The sequence below is a fragment of the Rattus norvegicus genome, chromosome 4 (assembly GCF_021556685.1).
Source record: "Rattus norvegicus strain SHRSP/BbbUtx chromosome 4, alternate assembly SHRSP_T2T, whole genome shotgun sequence".
NCBI lineage: Eukaryota > Metazoa > Chordata > Mammalia > Rodentia > Muridae > Rattus > Rattus norvegicus.
In genome coordinates this window covers 131,122,949-131,135,399 of record NC_141537.1, presented here as the reverse complement: position 1 = coordinate 131,135,399, position 12,451 = coordinate 131,122,949, and the positions used below count along the sequence as shown (strand labels likewise).

The 12,451-nt window shown below is 46.3% G+C and overlaps 1 protein-coding gene and 1 long non-coding RNA gene across 10 annotated transcripts in view; one reads left to right on the top strand and one right to left on the bottom strand.

The window, feature by feature from the left end:
- Frmd4b (FERM domain containing 4B) overlaps positions 1-12,451 on the top strand; it is a 326,883-nt gene that overhangs the window by 295,240 nt on the left and 19,192 nt on the right. For 6 of the 8 annotated variants that reach the window (XM_087656095.1, NM_001427301.2, XM_087656094.1 and 3 more), the window contains 5 exon segments: positions 7,698-7,774; positions 9,378-9,516; positions 9,927-10,068; positions 11,134-11,267; positions 11,347-11,466. In XM_087656095.1, the coding sequence (XP_087512221.1) occupies positions 7,698-7,774; positions 9,378-9,516; positions 9,927-10,068; positions 11,134-11,267; positions 11,347-11,466 (612 nt within the window). 8 annotated transcript variants of the gene reach the window in all.
- Positions 1,309-9,284, bottom strand: LOC147994990 (uncharacterized). Of its 2 annotated transcripts, XR_015686917.1 has the most exons (3): positions 8,969-9,284; positions 8,225-8,546; positions 1,309-1,840 (listed from the first exon to the last, which is right to left on the bottom strand). It is a non-coding gene; the product is annotated as an uncharacterized LOC147994990 (long non-coding RNA). The 2 variants fall into 2 exon arrangements; XR_015686916.1 differs by lacking the exon at positions 8,969-9,284 and having other exon boundaries at positions 8,225-8,831.

Here is a 12,451-nt window from a genome sequence, read left to right as displayed (position 1 = left end):
CACACACACACACACACACGGAGAAAATCGTGCCTGCTAACTTACTGTTTCACTGAAAATATTCTAGAGTGATGGTCGGTGGAAACAAGGCAAACATATAATTGCAAACTCTGAACTTCCTCTGGCAATTCTGTTGAGATAGAAGAACAGGCACGGGATGGGGAGGGACATTTGGTGTGTTCAGGGAAGGTGTCCCTGAGAAAAGTGACATTTAAGCTAAGACCTGAATGATGGAATGCTTGCAAAGAACATGGCGGTTTGTTCTTCGATCGTGGGAAGGAGGGAGGGCGAATGTTCAAAGGAGACCACTGACCACACCTTCAAGAATGAGAGAATCTCTTGCGTGGGAATGGCAGGTGTTCTCTGAAGAAGAGGAAATGTCTCTGCACAGAGGGAACCACCTCATACCAGCTGGCCACCCTCTTACTTGCTATACCTAGGCCTTAACCAATGGTAGAATTGTTCACACGCAAAGAAAAGTGGCACATAGAGTTGGAGTTGTAGCTCGGTGTTTGCCTAGAAATGGCAGGGTGCTTGCCTAACACATATGAGGTCTTAAGTTTGATTTCCAGCACTGTATAAACCAAGCATGGTGTAGTATACCTTTGACCCAGTGCTCAGGATATAGAGGTATGAAAATCAAAAATTCAAAGTCATCCTTAGATTCAGAGCAAATACAAAGTCAGACTGAGAAACAATGAGTCCTGGGGTGTGGGGACGGGGAGAGAGACAGAGACAAACACAGAGATATAAACCATAAACAGAGACAGGGAGTACCTGGTCATCTGTGGTGACACCTGGGAATAGCACCATGCCAGGCCTGGTTGTCTGACTGACGAGCCCATGTGCCCCCATGCAAGTTCTAACAGGGAGGAAGTCTATCTCTCAGCCCTGGGAGGGTCGAGACTTGGCCACAGGGGAAACTTCAGTGAGATGATGTCGTTTTTAGATGTCTGGCTTTTATATGACACATTTTTTAATACCCAGAACTTTTTTTCATCTAAACCTATTTGCAAAATATCCAACATGTTTAAGTGATTACATGCGAGGCATGACATTTTATGTACATACGGCTATGAAATCACTCCTGAAGAAACATAGTTTTCAGACTCTGAGAATGTTCTGCTGGGATCTCTTCCAAACGTGTTTTTACTAGAGCTGATACTGTTGGGCATGCAGGACCCCTTTAGTCTGGGATAGTTAAGTCTCTCTAGCAGGCGACAGGTAGCATTTATATTTAGAAAAGTACCTGAGCAGCCATGTTGATCCTTAGAAGTACTATCTACGCGAAAGAAGCAAAATTGATGCTTACTGTGATAGAGCAAACGTATCTTTATTTACATATCCCACCTCTCAGAACCCAGAAAGAACACAAAACATTGCCTCCCCCCTCAGCATCCCTAAGCCCCGGCTGGATTATTGTTTCCTTGGAAGTATTGGGATCTTCCTGAGCACAGAAGCACAGGGCACAGTGCTGCCCTCGTCCTGGTAGCATCCTCCCTTCCCATGTGATCACTAGCCAAGTCCCCTCCCATCACCAGGCGGCCTGCAGGTGGGGTGTGGGTGGGGAAGAGTTCAGTTTCCATGAGCTGCACACCACTGGTACCTGGAGTTGAGGGATATGCAGGTCACGTGGGCACATCTATAACCCAGCGCTTGGGAAGCTGAGGCAGGAGGATCAGCATAGGTCTAAAAGTAACCTTGGCTGGGAAATCAAACCCCATTTCAGGGACTTCGTCCTACCCCGTCAAATGGCTGCCACAATTGCCTTCTCTGTTCTTTGAAATCTGGGGTATAAGTGAATATTACTCTCTCCAGTCCTTCTTCTCTCCTCCTCTTCCTATAAAAAAAAATACAACAAATGTTAGATCTTTCTCCCCCCCCCCCCCCACCTCCGTGACTAAAAAAAAAAGAAGCGACGTGCTCTGATGCTATGCTGGAGTTTCGGATCCTGACTGTGGCTACATGTGAATACCAGATCCATCCCTGCTGCCTGGGTGTCTTGGCTAGTGCAGTGGCGCTCCTGTGAGTCTTTGTTTTCTCCTGGATAGGATTCAGCTTAAGACGTGCGTCCATGACTGATTGTCAGGAAGAGTCAGTTGCACCTAAGTTTTGGTACCCCGGAAGACATTAGCAATATCTTTACTCACCAGATATAACCTTTAGAATAATTAGTGATACCGGGTTTGTTTTGCTTCCCATCGTGGGGAATCGGGGAGTCACCCTCCGCCGAGTGACTCACTGTTCGATGTGCCTTGGCTGTGGCTATCCTGAATTTAGTCATTTCCATTTGAATTTGTAGTTAAATGATTAACCTACAATCCAAGAGCAAAGGAAAGTCCCAACTCCTTGCGATAGCTTTTCCTACCCCACCTTACTGTCAGACCTGGGTGTTGTTTAGTGGCAGTTTGTCAGTATGTTAAAGAAAACCAGGTCCCTTCTGTCCAAAGTGCTCCCCCGAGGGAAGAAGGGGTCTTAGAATCCTCAAGCAAAACCCTGCCCCTCGCAGCGGATTGTCCAGCATTCCTCTGCTTGTCAGGGCATATTCCCTCTTCCTGGCTACTGCAGACAGAAAGGAGCTCGCTGCCCCACCCCTCTGTTTCTCTATTTCTCTGTGACTGTCAGGTACGGGATAGAGGAACAGATTTCCTTCCTATCGGTTATATCAGGAAACCACCCATGAGACCCTTCCCAGGATGCATCGGGAAACCACCCAAAGAGAGCCACACTCCCAGCCCAGTGTGGTCATAGGAATTGAGAACTGGAGGCCTGATGACACAGCTATGTCAACAGAATAACTGAGCTGTTTCCTCTGTGGAAAGACAGCTGTGGAGCCAGATAGCTATCGCTAGTTCTGTTTCTGCTCTTAAGTGGCTGTTGTCCATTTAGTAACAATTAGCCGAGTGTTCAGCAAGCCCTTCACAGCGCATTAGCTCAACCACTCACTGATGGATATTCCAAGTCAGGCTCAGGGCCAACCTAGTACCCTATAAACATAAACTTACATTTGGATAACCTTTGGAGGCAGGCGTCATTGATCCGTTTAACGGAAGAGGAAACTGAGGCTTAGCAAAGTTAAGCACCCTGGTGATCAGTTCAGCTCTTGAGTAGTGAGTGGGTCCACTTGTAAGCCTAGCCAGGCAGGGAGGTCCCGTGTGTGCAATGCCATGAGGGACGGGACCTGCTCACAGCTCAAAGCATTGCCCACAGGAGGTATTAAAAAATACTGTTGAGCCAGGCTTGGTAGCACATAGCTTTATCCCAGCACTTGATGGCAGAGACCAGTAGATCTCTGTGCAGTCAAGGCCAGCCTGGTCTACGGAGTGATTTCCAGGACAGCCAGGGCTATATGACTAACAACACCAGCATCAATAGCCCATCATTGAGAAGAAAGGTGTCAAAATCTACTGGGTATACATCAGACCTATTTCCCAAAAGTCCCTCAGAACTCCCACCCCTTTAAAATACCACACTGTTTTGATTCGCTTTGAAGGTTTTATTTACGTACGTTTGTGTGTGAGAGAGTTTTGCTTGCATGTGTGTCTGTGTTCCACATGTATGCCTGGTGCCTGTAGAGGTCAAAAGAGGTCAAACCACCTGGAACTAGTTTTGCAGTTGTGAGCTGCCCTCTGGGTGCTCGGGTTCTCTGGAAGAATGGCCTGCGCTGGTTCATCTCGCCAGCCCCAGTTCAGGTGGAGATGTGGCAGAGGTAATTCTGTCTAGTTTTTCAAGGGCTTATTCATGGGTGGGATCTAATGGAATAGCAACTATTGATATCGACAAAATGCCTTAAATATTTAAGACACTCCTTTCTTTGAATAACGGGGCATGTTTTTCCCTATAGCCTTCAGCTGCCTTCGTGTCTGAACAGGAAGAAAACATCTTGTGAATACAGTATTTTACACGAGTTCATTTTCTCAACAGCATTTGTTGCCACATAGTTCTCTGCTTCAGCATCGATGGCCTAGATTCTTCCTCGTTTGAAGACGGATGGTCAATGATTTTGAGATTTGATGTTTTCCTGCTGTGGTTTCTTGATTATATCCTCTTTGACACCTCCTCCTTCCATGTTTTATCCATTCCTTTACTTTTGCTATCAAAGTAACCAAGAAATTGCCTGCTAGCCTGTGTCTGCTTCCTTCTGTTGGTTCCAAAGGGGACAACTAATCATAGCAAAGGGTCTAGAGTAGAGAGACACCAGGAAGACTTAGTTGATAGTCTTTCTTTCACGCTTCAGCTACTTCCCTTTCACAACTAGCAGCATCAGTAAAACAACAGATTCTCCAACGCGTGGCTTCCACTAAGTGCACATGAACAATGGACATTAATTCAAGCCAGCTTTAGAAAACATGTCCTTACCACATTCCGAACGCTACTGAAGCAAATCCTGCCCCTTTTCTTCCTATTTCCTCTTTAAGTCTTCAGGATTGGGATTTTGACTTGGCAATTTTTTTTTTCTGTCTTAGTAGGGAAATTGCAAGTATGTTTGTGTGCACACATGCAGGAATAATACTTCACTGTCTTAACTCAGACAACACGACACACACCGTGCCTGACAACTACGTCCAAGATGTAGTACATCTGTAGTGTAAAATTGCTTTCATTTTGCCCCCTTTAAGCCCAAACCTTCCCTTCCTATTCAGAACCCTTTTGGCCTCATCTTCATTTCTTGGAGATGAAGAGTCCTTCTTATCTGTTTCAGAGGCTACTTCTCTAAGAGTTTCAACTCAGGCAAGTTGCCTTGGATAGTTCCTTAAGCAATTCCCCTTTCCCCTTTTCATTGGTCTGAAATCTCCACAGGAGTTTGCCCAGAGGGAGCCTCTGGTTTATTCTGTGCTCTTATGCACTGGGACAAGAGAAGAGCCCACATCCTGATTGAAGTCCATAGTCAGTCCCAGAGTCAGTCGTCTGCTAGACCCCAAACACTAGTGCACCCTTAAATGGTGCATCCACCTCCCTCTGCCCTTCCAGAGTCTCATCTCCCCCACCCCCCTGAAAAGTAGCTCTCAGAAACACTTGAAAAGTGTACTGGGAGAACGAACGAACAATGGTGCACACTTCATGAAAAGAAAAACAGACCTATCAAGCAACACTATCTTACATCTAACCACCAGTTAGGTCAGGCGCAGCTACAATAAAAAGTATTTGTAGCAACGTAGTAAATGTTGATAGGATCACACTGATAGGCACATGGAATTTCTAAAGGATTCCCCAGATGACAGAGATCTGGGCTCTGAACCGACAGACTGGCGTCCATTTTATGTCAACTTCCATTCATTTTATGTCAATTTACTCATAATTTTGAGAATTAAGTATTGGGCTGGGGATTTAGCTCAGTGGTAGAGCGCTTACCTAGGAAGCGCAAGGCCCTGGGTTCGGTCCCCAGCTCCGGAAAAAAAAGAAAAAAGAAAAAAAAAAGAGAATTAAGTATTATTGTAATTTCCAATTATATTTCAATTTGAATTCGAGGGTAAATTTTGAGGACCAACTTCCAGAAAATAGGAGAACTCGAGCAAAAAACATGCACGTGGACAGCGACTAATTCTGTCAGTTTAACCTCATCCCAGCTTTTCTCACGCTGAAGTTTCCTGGCCCACTTACTCCCTCTCCATTCTACCCAGAGTCCACATTATTTAGCCGTCCCAGGCCACTTTCATATTGTTCTGGCTGTATCTCAAAGCACCCTTTGCATAAACTTTTAAGATCTGGAGAGAGGAGGGGAGGGAGCTCTTCACACACACACACACACACACACACACACACACACACACACAAAGCCCTGCCTGTCTCCCATAACTTCTTCTGCAAATCCAGTTGCCACGTAATTATTTCCGATTCTCTGTAAATAACTAGAAACCCTTCGGTTTTTAAGTAGGGTTTCTCCTTGCCTGGTGCCAGCTTGCTCTGTGCTCTGGGCAGGCTGAATGGAGTCAGCCTAGCATTTCCCATTCGTGAGTGATAAGAGGGGGGAGGTGACGGCTCGCAGAGATCAGGTTTCAAGTGGAGCCCTGGTTTTATGTGTGTGGGAATGGACGCAAAGGAAAACACAGCCCGGCTGCCTTCTGACTCTTCCTGTTGAACCTGTTCCTGTGCCAGTGAGTAGACCTGAGTAAAAAAGGTTTTCCTCAGACAGCCTTGGGTGAAATTCGTGCCTGGATTCAAAGTCGGCTCACCTGCCAGGAAGTACTGTGAGAGTCCAGGCTGCCCCATTTTAGAACTCTCCTCTGAGAAAACCTAGCAGAGAGAACCTGGCTCCCCTCTCCCTGACGGGAAAGAGTGCGCCTGGGAGGTGTCCCTCGGCAGAGTGGCTGATGTCAGTGGTGTGTCAACCGTGGGAGGCTCGGGTTTGTGAAACCAAGTTACACCTAAGTGTCTTATGAAACTCGATTCAGAAGGTACCAGAGCTACCATCGTGGGTAGGGAGGCGGGCAGGATCCGGGGGCTTCCTCTCACGTTTCTTCCCCATTTGGGGGAACTTCTGGATTGAAGGAAATGACAACATCGTCAACTCCACAGAAACCATAGGACATTGGTATGTAGCTTTATGTGTTTACTGATTCTTTAAAACTGTCGAGCGGGGCAGTTGCAGACAGCTGGTGCATGCTAGACGGTTGTGCTGTTTGGGGTTCAAGGTTCAGTCTGAACACTGGCCCTACGATGGCCCTTACAAGCCTACAGCTCAGCCCATCTTTCTGGGCTCCCACACTTGTGGAAAGCTTCTGTTCTCTGGGAACTGTGTTTGCTGACTGTGTGCTGCAGAGCAAGAAATGCTTCTTAGACAACTAAGTGTGTTCGAAGAAAGGCCGGGTATCGCTTTAACGTGGAGGCAGATCCTAGTAATGTCTCAAGTTGGAAGAGAGGACCACCCGGTCCAACATGAGACCTTGAAAAGCCTGCATCAACCCAAAACCTGATGAAAGGGCTGAACAAAACAGCCAGGCACTCTCAGTCCTGTCAATATGCACAGTTTTACCAAAGTATCTGGCTTTTGAAGACACATTTCCAACCAAGCTTGTTTCTCCATCCAAATGAAAAAAAAAATCACTTTGAGTCCTGCCATCAGAAAGGCAGCTGGACAAAGGCAGACAGAGGTTGGGAGCTCTGACCATACCTGGCAGCCTCTTCACGTGAGAAAGCTACAAGAGTCAGCCCTCACCCGGACTCCAGCTCTCGCCGAATTCCTGGCGCTCGGTTTGCTGTCAGTTTGGGGGGCTGGGCTAGGTGAGAGGCTGCCCGGCTCAGACTCACCTCAGCCTGGGAAGCTCTTTTACTTTCACTTTGCAAGCCTTTGAAATGTTATCTTTGATCTTCTCTGAGACGTCCCCTGTAGTGGCTTTTCCATTTAAATGTGAGGTCTAGGTCTTTAAGCAGAAGGTCTGCGCTTACAGTAATCGTGCAGGTTTGCTGTCCTGCGGTTGAGTCAGGGGAAAAACTGATGCGAGTTCTGCGGATGCTGGGTTTTATTATTCAAGGAAGATTCACTGGTGAGGTGAAGTTTACTCGGTAAACATTAGGAAATAAAATGGTTTCGGGTCATAGTTGACTCGTCCGACGTTTAAAGATCACCTGTTTGTGCTTGACCTCCTTGCTGTACCTCTGCGGGGAAGTTGCAATCTTTTGGTTAGGGAGACTGACTTACAGACTTAGTATAAAACTAAGAGTAATAAGAGCTACACGGTTCTCTTCGTTTCTTTCAGTTATTTCAGTGGAAGCAGCTGGAAAATTTGTATTTCCGTGAGAAGAAATTTGCTGTGGAGGTGCACGACCCCCGAAGGTAACGATCAGAGCGTGTATGAGCTGTGATCAGAGTTGGTATGAGCTGGGGCTGCATGGGCATAGCTGTTCGTATTTGCTTTTATTTCCCTTGGAGATTTACCTCCCAGTGAAGCCTCTGGGGTCCAAGAGTAACTGTGTTTAACCTTTAGGGAAACCGGCAGGCATTCCCAAAGCACTGGGCTGCTTTACATTTCTACCAGTGATACGGATGTGACGGTCCAGTTCCCTGCGTAGTCTCTCCAGCTCTGATTATTCTTAGTGTGTGTGTGTGTGGGTGTGTTATTTAAATATAACATTTATTAATTTCTGAGGAGTCATATACACATATACAATGTGGTTTGCTCATATTCTCCACCACTTCTCTCTATCACTCGACCAGCCCTCTACCCAATTCTTACGCTTTTTCTTTTAACCCACTGAGTCCGATTTGTGCTGCTCATATACTTACGGATGCTGGGCCAACAACTGCAGCCGGTCAGTGTACCAGGATCAGCGGTGCGTAGGGAGGAGGCAGGATCCGGGGCTTCCTCTCACGTTTCTGCCCCATTTGGGGGAACTTCTGGATTGAAGGAAATGCCATTTCCTTCGTTTTAAAGCCATTGGTGATAGGAAGCAGCCATGGTTGTTTGCTGTTCCCTTCAGGACTGGGTGTAGCTCCGGCTACGGTTATAGCCAGAGCTCTCTGCAGGGGTTAATTGGCTGTTTAACGTCTTAAGAGAATTATCTATTCTGGTGCGTTGCCTAGTTTTTATCTTGAGTGTTGGTGAGTCCTGAAAGAAAGAAAAACGTCACAGTCATCCAAGTTATTCCCATGAGTGGAATAGTCAGGATGTGGGTTCTCTGAGTAATCAAGAAGCATCATCCTTCAGTGGTTACTCTTTAGACACTAGATAGTGTTTGGAGGTCGGAGGGACAGGAGGAAACTGCTGTGACAAATAGATGGCCCAAGGAGATTAGCCCTGAGAGCTTTGGTGCACCAGCCCCTCCCCCCACACACATCCCAGGCCCTTCTGCCCTCCCCGGCCAGCTCCGCTCTCCTCTCCCTGTGGTTCTGTGGTGTCTTCCTTACTGTCCTGCCTTTCATTGCTCTGACTCTCCTCTTTGCCTGCCTTTCCTGTTTTTACCCACTAGACAAGCAGCAGTCTGGACCCATGTGGTCCAACACAATTTTAGTCAGCGTCATCAAGTTCACCTCCTGCAAGCTGAGACTCCCTCAGTGCTCCCTGAGGTGCTTCCTCCGATGGGCCCTCGTCACCTTGGGCAGGTGCTGTTTCTGCAGCTCGTGGTTGAATGATGGATCTTATCTCCTCTCACAACTTGCAGCAGTCAGTCCCACTTCCCCGTGCCTTCCGACTAGATGCTCTCATACAGCCTTTCATTTGACTAACCTCTCATCCAGCTCTGAGTGTGTCAGAATTTATACAGAGATCACTTGGGGCTGAGTGGTTTTAGGTCAACATCAGAACCTCAGGCCCTGTCTGGCAAAGACTGTGCAGCAGAAAAACGGAAGTCAGGTGCTGTGGGACAGCTCTGTCTGCTAGAGACAGGCCATGTGCCGCTGGCCCAGGGGTGAGTAACTCCTGGCTTTCCTCATGTTTTAGGATTTCAGTGTCCAGAAGAACCTTTGGACAGAGTGGCCTGTTTGTACAAACCTGGTATGCAAACTCTTCCCTCATCAAGTCCATCTGGGTAATGGCCATTAGCCAGCATCAGTTCTACCTGGACCGGAAGCAGAGCAAAGTGAGTACCTAGAGGGGCTCCAGTCCCTTTCCTCTCTGTTCTTAAATGAATTTTCCCAGAAAACATATAAGAAAAAAAAGTTTCATGCTTTGCTACCAAACTTTTGTTTTTCATATATTTTTAAGAGGTGGGAAATATATATGGCTAATTTAAAGGTTGTAACGTTTGGTGTGCCTATTGTCCTCCAGTGGTGACATTGCTGAGGACATTTTAAAGTTAATGACTAGATCCTGCATGCTTTACTGAAACCTTCCATGTACAAAATTAAAGTTTTCTGTTGTTTTCAAAGTGCCGCTCCACAGATCTAAACGGCCCGGTGTTGACATCTTTGACTGCACAGTAACCTAATCATTGTATTGATTTTAAATGTGATTGTGTTTAACTCCATTTCAATGTTATTTACTTCATAGGCAAAAATTCCTTCAGCCAGAAGCTTAGATGACATCGCGATGGATTTAACCGAGACCGGAACACAGAGGGTCTCCAAACTGGTGACTCTGGAAGCCAAGAGTCAGTTCATCATGGCCAGCAATGGCAGCCTGATATCCTCAGGTATTTCCCTGTTCTAGAAAGTATAAACAATCTTCTCTGTGCGTTTGCTATAAATCATTTCCAAATGTGTCTTGGTGAGGCAAAAAACAAAACAAAACAAAAACAAAAACCCCAAAAACAAAACAATCAAAACCAAACCAAAAATGTCTTATTAAAATGCAACAGTATGCAAAAGCTTTGAATAATATTTTAAAGTTATTTATTTATTTATTTACTTTGAGATAGGGGCTCACTGTATAGCACCTGTTGGCCTCAAACTTACAGAGATCTGCCTGCTTCTGCCTTCTGATGCACCGCCATCCTTTAACTATTTTTAAAGAATATGAAGTTAAATTGTAGGTGGTCAGGCTCTATAAATAGCATGAGATAAAAAATACCGAGTACCCAAGGCTCTTTGAAAGATGTTGACTCCCTGCTAGGTTGACGCCACTAATTCTCCACAGAACATAATGCAAGTGTATAATCTGTAACCGCTAGGCCCAGTCCTTTCCGTTGTGGGACGTTTGGAGTCTCTTATCACTAAGTCTATGGAACTTCACTAAACTGACTTGTCTCATCTAATTCCCTCTCAGCTTGTGGGTCTGCAGCAGTGGGTGTAGGGGAGTGGGGGGTTCCTTTGCATCGAACATTCCGGCACCTTGCTTGCTTACCTTCTAAAGAAAAATGGAGTGGGTGGGACCTTCCCAGGGACCATCTTCCCTTCATTCCGAAAGAAAGAGAGAGGGAGAGAGAGAGAGAGAGAGAGAGAGAGAGAGAGAGAGAGAGAGAGAAGAGAAATAAAGAAATGTAATTTTTCCTTGTGTGTGCCTGAACCACATAGCATTTTATTGGGGCTTCCAAAAGGACTAAGCCACAAAGTGCAGGAGACATTTTCTTACCAGGCTCTTTCTGCTGCCCAGAAGCACGTGAGCGGTTTCCTGGTTTCCTTTCATTATGTTCAGAAACAAGAAGAAAAGAAATAAAACCAGCATTTGGGAGCAGCTCGCCTCCCCAGCCCTTTGTCCCTTACTCAGCAAGGAAGGAAACAGGCTCTGTGTGAACCTTCCCGCCCTGCCCCCACTCCAGGTTCTCAGGACTCGGAAGGCATGGAGGAGCAAAAGCGGGAGAAGATTCTCGAACTCAAGAAGAAGGAAAAACTGCTGCAGGAAAAGCTCTTGAAGAAAGTCGAGGAGCTGAAGAAGATTTGCCTGCGTGAGGCCGTGAGTGGCCCTGGCCTCGCTGTCTTTGTGTTGGATGACTGTGCCCATTATGTACTCTTGACCCTGTGGTGTTTTACAGGAGCTCACAGGCAGAATGCCAAAGGAGTATCCACTGAACATAGGCGAGAAGCCCCCTCAGGTCAGGAGGCGAGTGGGGACCACGTTCAAGTTGGATGACAACTTACTGCCTACTGAGGAGGTATGAGTGTGGTGCTGAGCCGTGCTGTGCACAAGACAGAGGAGCTGTCTGTTCCCTACTCTCCATCTACACCCTGGGGTTCTGAGTCATGCTGTAGATTTTTCTCTGAGCCACGGCAATAGACCAAGTTGCACACTTTCACGCACACTCTGAGCAAAGTTGAGTTCCTTACGATTTTGTTCCCCATGTCATGGAGGGCATTCTGTGAGCCCTGGGTAGAAGTCATCAATAGTATTACAGAAATTAAGATTGAATTTTAGCCTCAGATCCTTCCACTTAAAACCAAGTAGCCTTCAGCAAATAGTTCCACTGCCCTCAAGTGTCGGTTCATCTGTAAAGTGCTCGCAATGGCAGACGTCCCCTCTGAAGGGAGCGGTAAGGGTTAAATGAGATAGTATATACAACATTTGGTATAATTAAGTTAAAAGATTTGATGGCCAAAAGTGCGTGTGCTCTCTCAATTGCATATCAAGCAATTACGCCATTATGACCCACCCCATGGTTGTTACAGGAGTTTTACTATCTCAGCTTCCATCCCTAATGGAGGCGAGTTTTGATATTTGCTGAGTGCTTGCCCGTGCACTCAGCTCTGACCTAAGCCTAGCGTGGTGTGTCGTCTAATCTTCAGCGTGCTTTCATAAAGTACTTTCTTCCTTTTGCAAATTCAGAAAGCTAAAGAATTAAAAGATTATGAGTAGTACACTCAGTCATGCTACCAAGAACAACCAGAAAGGGTAGTCAGGTCCTAACAACGTGTCTCTAAAGGGCCACATATGAATGTAACATTCTGCACACATGAGTCACACGTTAGAGTCTCTTTCTGAAAACTGGTCTTAACCCAGCCACGTGAATGAATGTAAAGTCATTTTCCTCCTTAAAAAGAAAAAGAGGTTGGACCATGAGAAGGTGGAGTTAAGGTGGCCGAGAGAGGTCTTGTCTTCCTGGAGGGTGTCTGAGGATGCTTGAGCTATTAAAACTTGGACAG